Source organism: Gallinula chloropus (assembly GCF_964237585.1).
Source record: "Gallinula chloropus genome assembly, chromosome: 13".
Taxonomy (NCBI): Eukaryota; Metazoa; Chordata; class Aves; order Gruiformes; family Rallidae; genus Gallinula; species Gallinula chloropus.
Window position 1 is genome coordinate 11,763,200 of NC_140098.1, and position 19,888 is coordinate 11,783,087.

At 39.8% G+C, this 19,888-nt stretch overlaps 1 protein-coding gene across 1 annotated transcript in view; it reads left to right on the top strand.

Moving 5' to 3' along the window:
- Positions 1-19,888, top strand: part of SLC6A2 (solute carrier family 6 member 2) — a gene marked incomplete at both ends in the record, with an annotated part of 71,386 nt that overhangs the window by 22,919 nt on the left and 28,579 nt on the right. The window contains 3 exons of the mRNA XM_084269936.1: positions 871-1,002; positions 4,680-4,917; positions 19,193-19,331. Of these exons, the coding sequence (XP_084126062.1) occupies positions 871-1,002; positions 4,680-4,917; positions 19,193-19,331 (509 nt within the window). The remainder of the gene's footprint in view (positions 1-870; positions 1,003-4,679; positions 4,918-19,192; positions 19,332-19,888) is intronic.

Sequence of the window (19,888 nt, forward strand, 5' to 3'; positions counted from 1 at the left end):
CTGGCTCATATAAAATAGCTAAGGTTTTTTTCAGATAATTTCCATATTAGATGACCCTTTTGTATTTCAGTTGGCGATACTTTTGGTCATGCTAGCACTGACACATCAGGATTCTTGCACAGGTGACAGTTCCTGTGGTATGAACTCACAGAAGAACCCTCATACAAGTCCTATATTCCAGGAAGGAGCAGGCAGCCCCAGCACTGTCCTGCTGCAGGATAAAGGTGCTCTGCTTGTGAGAGAGAGAGTGAAACTCTACATTAATGGTGATAAATATCACTAGGTTCGACAGGGGTGTGTTACCTAAACACATTTCTTAACAATAATGGAATTGATTATAGTAAAAACCACTACATGTCACGGAAGCCCCAATTCTCTACAACTGACAAGCAATGATTCATTTTTTAAGCCAGAAGTTCCTGCAGACACTTTACAAGGTACAATTTAAACCACAATTACAGCAACTCTTACAACATTTTTTTCCCCTCTGTTGCTGGCCTCCATGGTCCCTTTCAAACATTCCATGCTAAAAAAAAAAATTACAAAAAAAATAATCAAAGTCCCTTTCCCTTTTACCTCTGCATGTGTGTTTAGCATCATTTCTTCTTCACTTAGGGATTATTTTTTCAGGGACACATGCCTAAAAGCAGAGGGGAAACATTAGGGGGAAAAAGAAGCAATGGTCTACAGCTTTTTCAGGGTGTCTGTTTCTGAAACAGTGAAAGAATATAGAAAAGGGACACAAGAATATGCATTTCCTTTCTACTTCCCAGAGGTAGTGTTTTTATCTTTAGCCAATATAACTAAGCAATAGAGAAAGAAAAACATAACCAAAACATAGGCTACAATGTCTAATTATTCTCCTTCCAGGTGCCTTTCTTATTCCCTATATCCTCTTCTTAATCATTGCTGGAATGCCCCTGTTCTATATGGAATTAGCACTGGGACAATACAACCGAGAAGGGGCTGCCACTGTGTGGAAAATCTGTCCAGTTTTCAAAGGTAAGTGTGCCACTGCTCACTTGAATGACACCATGAGGGTGCCACACATTTGTGATCACAAAGTCTTCCCTCTTCCCACAAAACAGCATGGTATTTGCTGACCTTTCCCCAACCTTTCAAGTCAGAAGCCTTTATGTTATCACAGGTGGAGCACAAGATAGGAAAATCCATAGAAATCATCTTCAGGGTGATAGCAGGGAGCAACGAGTAGTTCAGTCCTGTCCTGCCTTTCCCCTACTATCAGGGAGTGGAAAGAACTGGGTATCTCAAGGTGGAAGGAGGCATTGGCAATGCAAACAAATCCCATCCAGGTCAGTTCAGCCCCATCTCCCACAGTGACTAAGCACTGACTCCCTTCAGTTCACTGCCTGGAGCTTTCTCTGCAGAAGTCAGCATACCACAGTGGCTACAACAGAAAGGAGTTGTGAAGCCCACTAGACTTGTAACAGCACATGAATTATCCATGGCTCTGTACCTCAGTTTTCCTGTCTCTGAAATGGGAGCATTGATTCTGATAGATTTTATCAAGTGGTCTTCAAACATAGCAATGAAAAGCACTTATTAAAACCTGTTCATTTCTATTACTATTGAGTGTTTTTCACTAGGGTTAACTCTCCAGCATCATGAAATAAAGGGCTGCCGAGTGTTGTCTAGTGCTTGGAATTGCAATCACTCTGCAAGGAAACAATACCTGGAGTTTAGTATTTGGATACTGTTCAGGGTGTTTGGCATTGATCAGGGTTAAAGGGATCTCTCTGGGTATAAGAAGCGATATGCTTTCTGCACATGAAACAAGTGTTTGTGGAGCCTCGAGAATTGTCTTAAGCTTTGCTTACCAGCAAAAGCTGTAAGTTCCCTTATACCTATACCAGACTGTATGTAAAATCTTCTGTAAAAGCCTTTTCAACACAGAGCTATCTGAAATGAAGCCAGTCAAGTTCAGCTGATCTTACAAGTTTAAAATTCAGATCATGTTCATCCTGTGACTGACAAAAGCTGAGGAGCTTAACAATAGCAATCCAAACTTGGCGGATCTGGTGTTTAGATATAGGTTACACTGAGTAAATGTTAGTCTTCTTTCTCAAAATACAGCTTTCCTCTTCAAGGAGTCTAGTGCTGCAGAATAGGAAAACTGCAGGGTTTTTTTCTTATCAAACTCAAAACTCACAGCAAAATAAGCAAGCTAATAAAATACGTGCCCCAAATTTTTAAAATTAATTAATATAGATCTACCTAGCCCTTCTATAATCCCCTCACAGGAGAAAAAGCACCCAGCAACCTGAAGACCCTTGCTCAATCAAAATTCCTGCCAGTATCAGTTAATACTTTTGGATAGCAAGAAGGATTTTGAAAGCCTAACTACAAAAAATTAGACCTTAAGGATCTCAAAGTGTTCAAGTGAAATACCACTGTGCTCAGAGGTACACTATCTGTTGACTTCAGGATTGAAAAGATAAGAAAGGAAAACAGAACTTATTTCATGTACAGTCTTGCTGACATTCCAGCTGTGTTTTTAAGCTGACATTTTCAAGGTGGACTAAACATACATTACTGTTGATTTTTAAGTGTTCTTATTACTAGGATACAGAATAGCATAAATTATTTGACCCCCAAAAAGTAATAAGCATTGTATTGTATTTGCGCCTCAGCACTAGCAGCAACTCAGTACTTTTAAAGTTTTGGCCAAATCTTCTGGTAACAAACACACTCATTTTACTGCTGACACTTCTGAGTTGTTTCTGCAATAACTCAAATCTCTCACTCAAACAAAAAGTACACACTCTACACAAATTTATAGCAGCTTCTCTAAATGAACAGCACTATAGTACTAATTTTAGCTATGACTATTATTGCTATGAACTCTGAAGACTCTCCTTCTAATGAGATGCTCTCATAATGCATGTAATTAAAAATATACCCTATAACCTTTGCAATGCAGATTGTGCATCTCTGCATTTTCTGCGGTCTATTTTAGCATGTGGGTGGTACAGCACTACTTTTAGGAAAAGCTAAACCTGGCAACAGGAGAGCAAATGTATTCGTGAACATTCTTACTGTTTCAGAGGAGTGACATTTAAGATACATTTGATCCACTATTTCTTAATCTCAATATTAAATATCTACTATTGCCCTCCTGTACAGGAGGAATTTCAGGAACACTCTTTTCAAACAGAAATCATCCCATTTCAGTGCAACATATATTATTTGTACTTAGTATTTTAATGTTCACATTAATATTTAAGAATTATCCCCTTGGGTGATTCCTCCCTCTGCTCCAGTCTTCTGATCCATAATATATCAGAGTTTGAATGTTACTGTACTGGATTCATTTATGCACCAAGGGTTTAAAGATACAGCTTTGTCTTTGCTTTCACAATCTTTTACACAATGGTAGGGATGAACAAACTGGTCTATATATTAAAAAACTCCTGAAGAACAAAGAGTAACTTTGGTATATGCAGCAGTCTTTGAACTGCCAACTCCTTCAGTGTCAGCATCTGGTCCTTATGCATGTTTTAAGCTAAGAACCACTTCTCTAAGTGTGTGCTACTTCCCTGCTTTATCAAGAAATACAAGAGCTTAATAACTTCCAACTGGTAGGTCTCCAAGGCTGTATCTCCACAAACTAAATCAAAGAAAATTAAAAGTGATATTTACACTTATGTGCTGTGACAGTACAGTGATGAGAGTCAAAAACCAGCCTCAGTCGCTACCTATTAGATGTAACACATACAACACTGGGGTAGGATTCAGAGAAGAACGCTGCATACAGGGTAAAGGAGGAATGATGTAAGCCAAGGTAAAGCAAGCTTCCTGAACAATTCTGGAAACAAACTTGTGTTCTGCTCTGACATTACTACCAAAGCTTCCTCCCAAACTATTGGAAGCTGTACCATTTTCATGAGAACAGGTATTCTATAGGGCTTTCTCATTAATGAAACACTCCAAACACGTTTCACATTTTGCAAAAAATACAAAATAAATGTTCAAAGTCAAAAGAGAATGCTCATAGTGGGGATTCTGTGATCCTGGGGAGATAATAAAATGATTTGAAGGTCCACAGACAGTTTAGCCCCAAGCCTAATATTCACCAGGATTCCCAATAACTACTTGGAGCCCCTGGGTGGAACACCACAGATGGCTCTGTGCATGTTTTGGACCTAGTTACACACTGATGGAAGCCAATGTGGAGAGCAACGATGGGAAAGAACAGAAGGAATGGTATCTGTTCCAAACTAGCTTGGAGTGGGTATGTGAGGCATAGGGAAACTTCACTAAAGTCTCAAGCTTTACTTTTCCAATAAAGTTGCCAAGGACTCATGAAGATGAAGTGAGTTTCACTCCTAACATGGGTTTGAAGTCTTCTACACTGGAAGCGAATCAGCAATGGAGTTGTAAAAGAGCAAATTTTTGCATTGCAGTGTTTAATTTCTTCTTCTGGCAAACAACTGGATGTGCTAAAAAGCCAGTCATTTTCCAAAATCATTAACGTAATTGTTTGTTTTAAGGTCAGTGATGCTGTCCACATGTGTATATTTAAACATCAAAAACTCTTTTTATTGATCTGAAGATCTAACATGAGTTTGCAACCATGTACGGCTACGTTTAGCCTCAGTGTTTGCTTATAACGTTGCATGTAAAGCGCAATGTGTAATCTAGTTTTCCTTTGTCTTTAGGTGTAGGCTATGCAGTGATACTCATAGCTCTTTACGTGGGTTTCTACTACAACGTTATCATAGCTTGGTCTCTGTATTATCTATTTTCATCATTCACATTTGATCTCCCGTGGACAAACTGCGACAACAGTTGGAACAGCCCAAACTGTACAGATCCCAAACTCTTCAATGCATCAGTGCTTGGCAATGGCACCAAATACTCAAAGTACAAGCTCACTCCTGCAGCTGAATTTTATGAGTAAGTGTTGATTTGACTAATTTATTTGTTATTATTTATTCAAAATATTATGCCTAAGAGTGTTTCCTCCAGAAGGTAAAACAGCTCAGCATCCAGACTCTAGAATAAGCATCAGACAACTAAAGTTAAAATGCAGTTGTAATGTTGATCTGCATTCCTGTGTGATTAAGACTTGTGCTCTGTGATCTTTGGTTTCTCCTGTACAAACGTGATACTTGCCACCAAGCAAAATGGGATTGGAAAGAAGACACAAGTCTTCTCCCATGCACCATTTTTGCCAGAGGAAGGAAAAACAGCAATAGTCTGACAAAGATGACTGCATGCCAAAGTGAGCTGACTTTAAGGCTTTAAAATAATCATTCATTCAGCAGGCTTGGCCTGTTTCTCTACTTGCAAAGTATCTCAGAGCAGGCCTGTGTTTGCTCAGCTGCTTCAGTAGTTCAATGAAGTGAGATGAAGCACTGAGCAGGGGAGCACCAGAGTGGTAGAAAGACAGGCTTTTTCTAATTTCTAAGCAAAAGAGCATTCTGCAATATGGGCCAAGAAGACAGGCAAAGACACGCTCAAATCAACACTTAAAATCAAACCCAAAAATATCATTATATAAATAATTGTATTATGGACCTCCAGGGGAAAATGGGATTTGATTGGGATAAAGCAAAGAGGACAGGCATCTGGCTAATTGAATCAGCTGTTGAATTAATCTGAATAATCAGTTAATATTTCTGTGTTGGGAATAGAAGGATATCAGGGCACACACCTGCTGAGCAGTGAGTCCAACCCTGTAGAAACAAAGGGACACCACTATTACCATAAATAACTTCGTGTATGTTACACTGTGCCTGGCTACAGTAGGCATCCTGAGGTCTGCGTTCATAACTGAAACATTTGTGGCTGCTATTTCTCTTCTGAAGACAGCACAGGGAAAGATCAGTAGTGATACACAGACTGCTGGCAGGGGTTTGGATAAACTAAACTCAGTGCTTTGAAAACAATAAGGGGGGCTGAGTTCAAAGGATCTCACTACAATGGGAAATAATGACAGCTAGGAAATCTACTGCCCTTACAAAGACAACATATGATGTGTTCCTAACTCAGATGTAAAGGCAGATCATTTATAGCGAAAGGCTGCATATGCATGTAGTCAGTTAAGGAACCTGACTTTGAAGTGAACTGTAAGAAATTAAACATTCAGCATCTTCAAACAAAGAACTGCATTATTACAGAACTTTCATTTGAGCAGTATTATATAACAGAGGGGTTTTATCATTTTCTTGTGCTTAAGCCTTTGCAGAGCTAAATAAAATCCTTATATCTGCTTTGCTCCTTTATGATCTAAAGTGATTCTATATATTTTCTGTTACCACATCATGCTTGGGGTATGATTTTGACTTTTCAGTGGATGAAGCTGTGGTAGAATCTATTGGCAATATTTTGATTTAGTTCCACTGATCTGGGGAACAGCTCAATTTACGATTTCATCTGTACACTGAAACTTGAAATATTAGGGTTCACTCCTCAGCATGAAATAGATTCATGGTGCAGTTTTCAGAAGGTAAGAATAAAAAGGGTATTTTACATTTCATTATGCTTTGATCCCTGCATTTTGGGGCCATAATTAAGTCCCTAGGCCCTCTACTTATTAGCAACTAGATTATATTGCCAAAATGAGAAGAATAACTATTCAAGTAACACTATCTGTAACACCTGGTTCCCCAGCTGTAAAAACAGGGAACCACAAGGGGCACAATGTTCACTTACCCAGTATTTGGATTAGCTCATCAATCCAGCTGTAACACTCAGGTGTGGACCCAAACTTGTGCAAAGTTGTAGTCTATTTAGATCCAACCTAATAAGGACAGCTTAATTCAGAAAGTTCAGTTTCTTCTCTTATGTCAAATAACTCATTCCCGTGGGCTTTTTACAACAGGGAGAGCTGAATCTTTTGATTATAAAGTTTCATATTATGTGCAACAGTGTGAGGAAACTGATGATGTAATATTAAATTTGCATCAGTATAGTGGGTTTACAAAATGATGCACCATTTTTGTATGCAGCACATTAAGTAGGAGTTTAAGTAGGGTCCTGACTAGCTATATTTCCTCTGAAAACCCCTTCAAGTAAAGGCTGAATATTCCTTTAAGAATACTGGATATCTTTATACCATACTGCACTTCTGCTTAAGCGACTGCTGAACTTGGCCCAAGTGTCTGTGTAGCAATCACACCCTATTCTTCCTGGTAGACATCCATTAGTCACTGTTCAATCAACAAAACGTTTGCTGGAGGAGAATGCAGTACCTGATGGAATAGTTTATATCTGGTCAGTCTCCTCCTTACAAGCCAGAAATCCTAAATTATTGACTGGCTAGCTACTTGATCCTTCCTTGGTAATACTTTGGATGAATAAGAGTTCTTAAGTAACAGCATCACAGAGACTCTAGTTTCCAAATTCTATGAGCATGTTTACTTTAAGGTTTGTACTACTATCCAGTGGTGCAATATATTAACAATAACAGAAACAAGGAAACAGAGTAGCTACTTTTACACCAGAGACAAATCAAACTATGCCACTCAAACTTCACTGGGATACCTATGGAAGCCCAGCCCCTGCATTAACAGAACAGGGTATGAAAATGAGCATCATTAAAGCAGGGTTTGAAAACAGCAATAGCACTGGTGCCCACTGAAAAATTATCATAGAAAGGGAGTGATTTTGACAGTGGAGGTGAAAAATTCTCCTCAGTACTCCCAAGGCATACAGGAAACTTTCCACCTTGGAGTACCTGGGGACATGTCTTCAGCCACACTAACTAGCCTAACAAGGACTTGCTGCTCTGTGTTACTGGGAAGCACTGCAGCTTATAGAAAACCTGTTAAGGATGCTGAATGCACCCAAGTACTTCAGCCTCAAGATTAGATGGGGAGTGGTACAGCTTCTCTAGGTTGTATATTTATGTTAAGAATATATGCAAAATTTTGCCTTCTACTGGGCAAGCTGAACTGGAAGCAGGGAGATCAGAAACACCAAACATCTATTTTGCAGTTAGAGACTGACTGAAAGCAGAAAGCTGGTGTGGTTACCCTTAAAAGAAATAGACACTTCTCTTTGGGACAAGATTCCTTCATAGAAAGCTAGTCTGACCATGAATTGAGTGGATTATTTCCTAAAACTGTGTGGCTGCCAGAGCTGACTGTCTTCACCAGCAGAGGAATAAACTGTAGGACGAGGTGGGACTACTATGATGTGATAGTTCATCTAATACTTCAGGAAAGGCACCTCTAAGTAAAACAGAAATATGCTGATTCTCACCACTTCAAGTGAAAGAAGGGAAAACTTGCTAAGAATCTAGGCCAAATCTTTCAGCTGTCTAATATTTGGCAGGGAGGGAAAGCAGGGAGAAACCTCTAAGCCTCAGACTTGGAAGAAATCACTTCAAATTGTTATTTCCATGCCAAGGCAGTGACAGGCAGACTTAGACAAACATATCTGGCTTTTGTTTTCAAGCCTTAAGACTTGGGCAATAATTCAGGTTGAAGTGGTTCCACACTTAGTAAAATGAAACACCCTAGAAAGCCTAAGTCTGGTTTCAGTCGCTCGGGCTTAATTCAGGCCAAGGTGCCACTGACGTCAATGGGACAGTTGCTTAGAACTGGAAGGAATGGGAGCCCTACAATTCTTCATTAGAGAGGGATAAAATCAATTATAAAATATTTTTACACTGCAAACTTAACAAAGCCAGCACTCCAAAATCTGATAACTGTGCCATTCTGCTAGAAATGGTCATAAAACAAATACTGTTAAGAATAAAATGTCAGTTCCACATTTCTTTGGAGACATACATCAACTCCTTCCTTCTACAGTGGTTTGGAATGAAACACAAAATATAAAGGAACTTCTTTCAACAGAATAAAATAATTCATTAGAAAAGTTTTTTGGAAGAACACAAGTGCATCACTGCAAAAGAAAGTTCCCCTGTACTCCATATCACTATTTAAATTATTTACATTTGTCTTCTCTGTTCTCATGTCGAGGAAAAGTTTGTTACCATCTTGTTTTCATTTATGCTGACAGTTAAAAAATACCAGTTTGGAGGCAAAAAAGCACTATTCTTCTCACGAGGTACTGTGCCTGTAAAAAAACAGGATGTGTTGGAGGGACAAATCCTGGCAGCTTTTTAAAAAAATAGCAAAATTGTCCACAAATGCACTGAGCTACAGCTATTTTCCTCTGACAACACTTCTTCTCAGGTTCATAATCCATTGTTTCTGTGTAAAAAATAAAGCACCTTTTTTTTACAGGGAAATTTTTGTGCCAGATTCAGTAAAGGAAATTCACATAATTCACAAGTCTGCCCACATCTAAGTAATTTAAAAAGCTGCCTAAGAACAAGGATTAAAGACAACATTCAGTCATAGCAGTCTACATCAATTTTATTTATGAACAGATATTTGTGAGGAGTGTGTGAACCAAGAATACCCTGAAAAAATCCTCACCCTGTACAGCAGAGGTAATTTTTATAGATCAATAGGTTTGTGATTTGGTGCACAAGTCTTCCAGGAAACACCACCACAGACCAAAGGGTCCACATGGTTCAGTAGCACATCAAATAGAGTGCTTAACACTCAGTGTTCCTGGAAGCTATCCCCATAAAACAATCATGTAGATCACGTAAAGAGAAAACCAGAAGGGCTAAAGCCCAACTAGAACTCAGATTGGCCAATTCTGTGAAACATAAAAAAAAAAAAATCTTCCTACAGATACATCAACAGCAAAAGGAGGGCCAAAGACAATCTCCAACCCTTACTGGATGCAGGGTGAACATCAGTGACACAGGTTGAGGACAAGGCTGAGGTACTTTATTCCTTCTTTGCCTTAGTCTTTAATAGTAAGGTGAGATGTTCCCTCGATATTCAGCCTCACAAGCTGGAAGACAGGGAGGGTGAGCAGAACAAAACTCTCATGGACCAGGACAAAATGGCTGCAGACCTGCGGGGTCAATTATACATTCACAAGTCTATAGGTCTGGACAGTTTCCACCTGAGCGTACTGAGGGAGCTGGCAGATGTGCTTGCCAAACCCCTTTCCATCATCTACCAGCAGTCCATGAAACTACAGGCCTGTCAGTCTGACATCAGTGCTGGGGAAGATCATGGAACAGGTTGCCTTGAGTGCTATTACACAGCACATGCACAACAACCGAGTGATCAGGCCCAGTCAACGTGAGTTTACTAAAAGCAGGTTCTGCCAAACTAACCTGATTGCCTTCTATGACAAGGTGACCTGCTTAGTAGATGAGGGGAAGGCTGTGAATGTAGCATACCTACATGGAGGCTCTTCAGAGAGATCTGGACAGGCTGGATCCATGGGCTGAGACCAAAGGGATGAGGTTCAACAGGGCCAAGTGCAGAGTCCCACACTTGGGACGTAACAACCCTGTGCAGTGCTACAGGCTTGGGGAAGAGTGGCTAGAAAGCTGCCTTGCAGAGAAGGACCTGGAGGTGTTGATTGACTGCAGACTGAATATGAGCCAGCAGTTTGCCCAGGTGGCCAAGAAGGTCAATGGCATCTTGGCTTTTATCAGAAATAGCATGGCCAGCAGGTCCAGGGTAGTGATTGTGCCCCTGTGTTCAACACTAGTGAGACCACAGCTCAAGTGCTGTATTCAGTTTTGGGCCCCTCACTACAAGGAGGACATTGAGATCCTGGAGTGTGTCCAAAGAAGGGCAACCAGGCTGGGGAAGGGGCTGGAGAGCACACCTTATGAGGAGCAAGTTGCTGAGGGAACTGAGGTTGTTTAGCCTGGAGGAGGCTGAGGGGGGACTGTATCGCTGCCTATAATTACCTGAAAGGAGGTTGCAGAGAGATGGGTGTTGGTCTTTACACCCAAATAACAGGTGATAGGATGAGGAGGAATGGGCTTCATCTGCTCCAGGGCAGGTTTAGATTAGACATTATGAAAAAATTCTTCACTGGAACAGTTATTAGTCATTGGAACAGGCTGCCCAGGGAGATGGTTGAGTCACTGCCCCGGATATATTTAAAAAATGGGTAGGTGAGGTGCTTAGGGATATGGTTTAGTAGAGGACAGGTACGGTTGGACTCAATCTCAAAGGTCTTTTCCAAACTAGTGATTCTGTAATTGTGTAGCAACCTCTCCCAAAAGAATGGGAACACCATGTCAAAAGTAAGCATAAGGAATTTTGCTTACAAATTCTTATAAAAACTGACTCAGACAATGGAATTAATGAGAGTGGATAGCCCTATATTCTAGTAAGAAAAGATTCTCAACTCATCCTAAACATTATCATTAGTTCTCAATGATACACCAACTTCCTGGACAACAAACCTCCAGTGAATACAACTAAAGTTTCTTTTAGAGGTTTTTTCACATAACTTCCACACGTTATAAACTTCATTTGTGAATTTCTAAGCAGTGAGAAGTTAAAAACCTTTCTAGACATCTAGACTTACTCATCTTTGAGCATCTTAAAGGAAATTTGTCGGATATTTCTGACTGGTGTGAAGTTGAGTAGCAATCATCCGTTTACCTTCATAGAGATCACACAAATAAATGCAAATGAGTTCTATAGCCAGATTCTGTACCTTCACTCATAGAAAATCCCCCAAATGTAATAGAACACCTCTGATTTCAGCAGGCTTAGAATCAGGTACAAAATTACATACTTCATTTAGGAAATTATGGCCACATTGTTGACGTAGCAATAAGCAAGCTGCTTTGGAAATCAATTCTCTATTAACTGCACAGGCATATTTAGGAAGTGTTTGGGTGCACTGTTTTTTACATCTGCACAATTTGAGACCAGCATTTTCACATCCCTACACACTTTATTTTTTGACTGTGCTGACTTTTTTGGGCTCAACTAAGTAACTCTACTTTCCACCTTTTGAATCACTGCGCAGACATTTCTGGTCGAAATATTTATATGCATAAAATAAAAATGGCTGTTCTAAAAACATTTACATATATAGCTTTGAAATGTACTTTTCATGTATGTTCATGTCTTCACATTTGTTGACAATTTACTTACACAAGGAGAAAAGAAATGAAATGCGAGTCCAGTGGAAGTTAATCCTTATAAGCATCTACACATGTTCTTTGGCTTTGGACAGCTTTATGGAAATAATTCTTAAACCACAACACACCCTTGTGTAGCAAGTCCAGAAGACTGGAAGAATGACCGCTGTGCCAACTTAAATTTGCAGGGGGAGGTTATGAGATACTGTAAATGTCAGGAGCTGCACGTTATGCTGCACGCAATTGGCTTTGTTTGTGCTAACTTGTAGGAGGAATTTTGACTGCTTAAGTTTACATACAGGGAAGTGTTTTGCTCATCCAAAACCACCACTAATCCATTAAAAGGTTACAGACTTACCTCACTGTGTAAAGGACCCAGCATTACAACAAATGTCAAACCATAAAGTGAGCATTTATTTGTTTAATCGTGTCCTGAGGTCCTCAGTTTGTGGTACATGGGCCTATTCCATGGCTAAATTTCTTCTGGTAACCTTCTGTCTTTCCATACAGCTCTTGTGAAATCAGTAAAGCTTCATGAAAGCTCAACAGCTTCTTTGGAGAGGCTGGAGCTTTCCTTTCACAACCCTCCTGTCTAGGGCAGTGCATGGCCCATTGCCAATGCTGACTGAAGCACCATTTAACTTGCTAAGGGCTGGGGCAGTTGGGAGCACATATGCCCTAAGTGCTTTGTCATGCATCCTTAACCAATAACCTTTTTTCAGAAGTTCAGTATCCATTTGATCTGTGAAAGGGTGAAACACAAGCGTTTCCATTTTATCTCCAAATCTCAATATAATGTGTTTAAAAGCAGATTTTGAAAATTGTTTCTCAGAGTGCTTTGCAGACTTGCATGTATTGAAGAGTGGCACAAATGACAGGGGAGGTCAGAATTAAGAGGTTAATGGGAGAATTATCATGGGTAAAGAGTTGAGATAAACATTCTCAGTGCATGCAAGGTGGTCATGCATAATTTCAGGATTATCATGATTCCAAAAGAAATACAATTTCGTTCCGTACAAATAATAAATATGCCAACCAGGGTGCTAAGCAGTAAACTCCATAAGTGACTGCCAAAATATGGTTTTAAGTCCATTACACAGCTCCCTTCTCCAACACAAGAGGGAGCTGAAATGTCTTCAGAAACAGAAAAACCCAGACAACAGAGGTGTTGGCAGAAGACAAAGCAGTATCCAACAGAGCTGGAGTGACTATATCCAGCTGAACCCAAGCTGGTGCTGCAGGGTCCCCAGCATACCTCTGAAGCATGCCTAGTGCTCCAGGGTGGGGAGAGGTACATGGTGCACATGTAGCACTGCACATCTGATGGCTCAGTACCACTTCTGTGTTCTTAGCTACAGGAGAGCACTCTCCTGGAGCCAGGCTATCCTCCTATATTGCAGTGATGTCATACCCAGAGGCACCCAAGCAGCTCAGAAAGCAGCTGTATATATATATGGCAGAGCTGGGTCTGAGCCAGGCTGACCCTGCTGCACTTTGGTGACTTAATGTGGAGTCACTCTGCTATCTCCACACTGCACCCCTAGCCTCAGAATTACAGTGAGGAGAGACTGGTGTTCAATCTGCATGGAGTTGGCTCAGGTCTGCAGGGTTTGTACCACAAGCTGTGCCCCACACAGCTGTGGATATACACCCTGTAGATGTAAACTGCTATGGAAACAGTACAGCTGCATTTAAGCAGTGCTACACCTGAAGTAAAAATACCTGGAGCCTGGCAAACTGTGCAAAAAGAATTCCATCCATAGCTGCTTCAAGCAGGTAACCTAACCTTCCATGGATACAAGAACCAACTGCATTTTATACACTGAAGGAAATTGGCAGCAATGACAACTGAACCATGGTTACCCAAATATACAGCACAAGAGATGCATGTAGGAGAGCTTTCTAATTGAGTACAATCATCATGCTTCAAATTGCCTTCTAAATTGAGAATGAAATTTAATTTAATTTATATAGATTGCACGCTGTATACACTGACAGTCCTTTTAGCATCTTCAATCTACAATTTGCATTAAGCTTTAAACATTAAAAAAACCCTAGTCTAACTACCAGAGTAGGGAACAGAGCTCAGGAGACCAGGACTATAGCTATTTATGTCTTATTCCATGCAAGTCATTTGGGTTTGATCCTGTAGAAGCGACTACTAGAAGTACTTGGAAGTTCTTAAAAGTGCTTAGGTTTTCCTAAGTACTTAATATATGTTAATTAACAAACACATTTGTTAGTTAATATACTAATTGGCTGACCAGTTAATCACATTATTGCAACATGGACAAATCTGATACAAAATATCTAAAAATTGTTTAAATGAATGACACCCTTCTAATAATCACACCAGATTTAGGCAAATAACTTTTGCTTTAATAAAAAGAGAAAGAATGACCCTGTAGAGCTGTGTAATCTTTGGATTGAAACCTAAAATTATAATTGATATGGGATTGGAAAAACGAGGCCTACTTGATCTGCTTGTCCAAAACCTTCCAACTACCCAAAATAGAGACATGTAAATATCCCCAGGGATCAATAGAGCAAAAGGATCCTTGGAAAGAACCAGTCTAACAAAAACTTCTAGGAGAATTCCACACCTAAACTTCTTACCTCCTGTTTTCCGGCTATGGAATAAATGTTTTGGACTGAACAAGATACAGAATAATTTTCAGCTCATGAACCTTGGCATTTCTTTTTCCTTTGGTTTTGTTTCCTGTTTTAACTCAAATATTCACCACTTCCATAAAGAGTACATTCTGAATTGCTGAGTGGAGACAAAGCAAAGGTTTATAACAATCCTTATTTTATAGAGGAGAACGCTAAGACATAGAGAAGAATTTATTGATTCCAACATCACCTATTATTCGAACAACAGGATCCCTTCATTTACTGAGTCCCACTGGGCAGTTTCCCTCCTGCCTCCTCAATAATTTGTCTTCTGTAGTGTTTATGTGTGAACACCAAACACCTGAGCTTTCTGTTGGCAATCTGAGACCAAATTAAAAAGCACCCAAATGCGGCACAAAGGCAAAGCAGAAGACAGCAGCACCAGCAAACAAACGGAGGCACACTATATCCCTTTAGCTGAATGCGATGAGGAAGTTCAGGCAAGAATCAGCACCAGAGTTACTGGGTGACTGGGAGAATCTTCCCAGCAGAGAGTACAGGGAAGGCGAAGACCAGAAAAAATTTCCCAAAGAGAGTAACCAGAATGGCTGAACGCAGCTTCAGTCTGAAATCCCTTCACATTCCTCCCTCTTGCAGCTAGGCAGAAAGACTCTTGGGACCCATTTACAGACTCAAAGTCATTGCAAATGTCATTTATACTCCCTTACATGGAAAACAGCCTTTCCATAAATCAGGCTCCTTTTCACAAATCCCTTTTTTGTAAAAAACTCTTATCTCTAGTGCATGTTCTTTGATTCTTGGTGCTGTACTAACTAAATATTGCTAGAGCTCTGACTAGACCATCAGAAAGCTTAAAGGATTTATTATACCCTCTTGCATTTTGTTCAGCGTAACATAAGATGACCCTGTTCTACTTTGCCAGCTCCATTTGCTAACATTTATTCTCAATCTTCTTTTTGCACATATTTCTCATCTACTTTCATTCATTTCTCAGTAACAACAGTCTGCAAGTAAAAGTAATTCCAGTTGTCCTACAGCTTCTGATTTTTCCTTTTTCTTTGACTCAGTTGTGAATTATGAGAGTTTATTTTGTTGGCAGAATTGGACTGGTATTTCTATACTTATGGAAAAGGATCACTTTCAGAGGCTTTTACTTAAGACATTCTCAGAAGGTTTGGACATAATTTGAAGAAGCTGACAGACAACAGAGTACTAGTTGGTGCTGCATCTCTTCTGGTTCCCCATCTTAGAAATTTAAGTCATTTTGTCTATGACTTGTACATGTCTTTATAGCACTAGGAAATGGGACGGTCCTGCAGCTAGCGAATTCAGGTACAGACACTGGCCACGTTGCATTATTCTGCTGTAATATAAAAAGGCTGAATATTCAGGTGTTTTGACCTCAGAGCTTCCTGAGCAGGGCATCTTGTAGTATCTCTCCCGTCACATTTTCCTCTTTGTGGCCAGTATAAGGGAAGTGACTATATATAATCTAAATGAGCCAGTCAGGGATTTATCACTCAACTTCCTTAACAGTGACAAGCTAAAAATAGCCTCAGATGCTCCTGAAATAAGTACTCCTTGATGTAAAACAAGACTAATTGTGGCATAATTGTGCTAACTGGATTTTCTATAGCATCACTGATGTATGCTAACTTTGATGAACAAGATAAATGCAAAGTTCTTTTCAAATTTGCACTTCTCCCAGAAAATACTGGTTCTCAAAGAACATTACAGAGCTATATCCTTCAAACCAAGAAGGTTTAGCCTATCTAATACTTCAGCTGCTGCTTCTCTCCTCCATCTTTTCAGATGTCAGCACATCTTAACCTAAATCAGTCTGGCACTAGACCTTCTATACTGTACGGTGCTGCTAACACAGAAGTGTAGCTTCTAGTAGGTAAATATTCACAAACTACTCCCCAGTGACCCTCAAAAAGGGCATCTTTCAGAAAGCTTCTGTGACTTATCTAGACATTGCAAAGAAAAACACAAAAGGAAAAGAAAGCAAAACCTGCCAGAACCACAGCTCAGAAACAGCAGCTATCTATAAAGATTTCCTTGCTTAGCTGCCCAGTTACGCAGCTGTTTAAACTGGTTGTGAAAGTATTTTTCTCTTCCTATTTTATGATCCCTTCCCCAGATTAAAGGGCCAGAACTCTTGAATGGAGATTCTCCTGAAAATCCTGGGAATCCCACATTTGAAATGGCAGTTCAGGCAAGTGTTCCAAATAGTAAGACACATTGCTAGCTGCTTCTTGGAAAGCAACCATGCACTGCAACAGGCTTCTTTACAAATCCAGAAAAAATATTTGGGCAAGAAGAATGAAAAGTTAAATGGGCACAAAGAATGCAAGTTCAGATTCCATAATCCAAAGGACTTTCTTTTTGCAATAGCAGCATAACCATGATAGCACAGATTGCCAAATCCCTCCCAAGATGCTGGACAAATGTTCTGAGTAGAACCCTGCAAAGCTTTCCCCAGCTACACTTATCACTGCCCAAGCTGGCAAGTTTAGAATGGAACGAGGCATCCCTGCTCAAGATTCACTAAGATCTGTGGATCCTCTGGCAAATTACACTTCATTAGCAGAAGTAGAAGTAGCTTTCACTCACAGCATAAGCAAAAGTGGAATGAGACCTACCTATTTATTTACATTAAATAAAGATAATAGGTTTTCAGCTGAGATGAAGAAGTCTGTCCCTATGTTTATATGGGTAACATATTGTTATATAGCTATACTGTTGTATAATAAGAGTTAAACTCACCTCATACTTTCTAAATAGGATCATTCTTGAATATATGCCACAAACACATGGTCACTACCTACCCTTTTAATGCCTCACTTGTTATTAGCCTTAAAACACAACAGAAACAGATAAACTGCTTAATTTAGGAAGATGCTTTCTACAAGTATCTTTTATCCAACAGTCCAAAAATACAACATTCAAAAGGGAATTGTGTGCAACCCTCTCATGTTGCTCAATGGATCATTCTAATGAGCCTTGATTTTCCCAGCATGTTTCTACAGTTTAAGTAGTACAGACATTTTTCAATTTTCCTCATTTAAGATGGCACAGGTTTGCCCTGTCTTGGAACTTACTCAACTATCTCATTCATTTCCAACTTGATAAGACAAGTGCTTAAGTTAATTCTGAAGCACCATCTCTCCAGTAAGAGATTGCAGGCAGGTAGCCAGTGAGGCTGGAGTTGCAGTCCTCAGGATTTAGCCTCTACACATCTGCAGTCATGCAGGGCAAATCACTTCATACCTCCATTTCTCTAAAATGTAGTTACCTTCATAAAACACATGAGGGTCTAACAGTGAAAAGGACTTTTTTGATTTGTTTGTACTGTCATGGTTCTGAGAGAAGCCAACAGAGATCAACTTTCTATTTTTAACCAAAAATTACATTGCAAATAAAAGGTGATAAAGGGAAGGAGACAAAGAAAATCACAACCATTTTATCTAGATGGGCACTGAAACACTAAGAAATTGAATCCCTGAGCCAGCATCCTGTCATCCATAGCAGAGCCAGGACTGAGCTCTGAAATTCTTCTCTAGTGCAGGGCTTCATCTGCAACACCATTCCTCTTTGTAAATGCAGCTTTCAGTAAAGCAAGTATTTCTGCATGGTTTAGATTTGAAAAAGCAGCAAAAGACATTTCAATAGAAAGGGAGACCCATTTCAACGTTTGTCTCTACTATACCCCTGTGCCTGCTGCACACAATGTGTGCAGGAGTTTTGACAACACCTAATTGTAGATAGCACCAGCCATGAGGACAAAACTCTTTTCTACACTTCTATCCATCTCACTGTGTAATCTCTAAAGAATTAGCCCTAGTAAGCAAGAGAATTGCCGCTACTATCACTCCACTGTCCCAATGAACAACACAGAACATTGTATCCAATTTAAATTTACCAACTGTTGCTTTTCCTATCCAAACACTTTTCCCACTTTCAGCCTGCTCAAAAAGAAATTTAAACTAACTTTGGAATTGCTCAAGCTGCAGGAAGCCACCGGTTCACTTCTTTAGAATCAGAAAGAAATCTCTGAAGGTCATCTAACACAACTCCTTACCCAAAAGCAAGGTTAACTTCAAAGGCAGATCAGTCTGCCCAAGGCCTTTTCTGGGCAAATTTTAAAATATCCAAGAACAGAGGTTCTGCAGGCTCTGCAAGAACCAATGAATGGTCCTTCCAACATCTCCAAACAACTCCAGTGAAGAACAGAGTGCTATCATTATGGCACTGTCGTGCCTAACTGACGCTGCTGGGCCAGTGAGAACATAAAAGCACTGTGGAAGGAAGCACTATACAGCCAGCAGAGCTACCTAGTTGTGCCATGCATCCAGACAGGGAGGGTAACAATTTCCTGGTGCTGAGGAGATAAAGGAATTTTGCCTGTGGCCATCCCTTTCACATAGTGCTGGTAAATGTTCAAATCTTCACAAAACAGATTTCATTAACTGCAAGCAATGTCAGCAGTGCAGCTACTACTGCAGTACACCATCCATTTATGCTGCCCAAAGGATGAGCTACGCAAAAGCCTTTTCCCCCCCAATGACTTCGCTTTGTTTCTGTGTATCTGGCATGTAGGCGAGGAGTTCTGCACCTGCATGAAAGCCGTGGAATCCATGACCTTGGCTTGCCTCGCTGGCAACTTTCCCTCTGCCTCTTGGTGGTGGTAATCATTCTTTTCTTTAGTCTGTGGAAAGGCGTGAAGACTTCAGGAAAGGTAGAGCTAATATTGTCCTTCTATCTCAAGTACATTCTTTGTCTCCTTTATGAAGTCTCCTAATTTTAGAGAACAAGAGACTAAATCACTGCTTCTGAGAGACCCTTGGGGAACAAACCATGTGAGAGGCCTTCATATACATACAGTGGAAACACAAAATTCTGATTTAGCCACTCTTTTATTTACAAGTTCTACCTGTGTGTTGTTCTAACCTGAAATTTTACTGGTATATTATTTTCAATTCAACATTAGTGATGTCATCAGAAATGTTTTTGAAAGCCTTTAAATTGTCTTAAATGTGCCTTCTATTCTTAGCCACATGTACTTATGTTTCAGTGGTTTAAGATGCTTTGGTTTTATTATATAAAATCCATGAGAACTTCAGAGAAATATCCGATGAAAGTAATTTGAAATTATTCTTTGATACCCCTCAGAAAACACCTAAACAGAAATTTTAGGGTTAGATACATCTGAGCTCCTTTTGTATATTTTCATGAAAGCATCACCTAACATCAGGCAATGACTGCACTTGTTTAGTAAACAAACATATAGCCAAA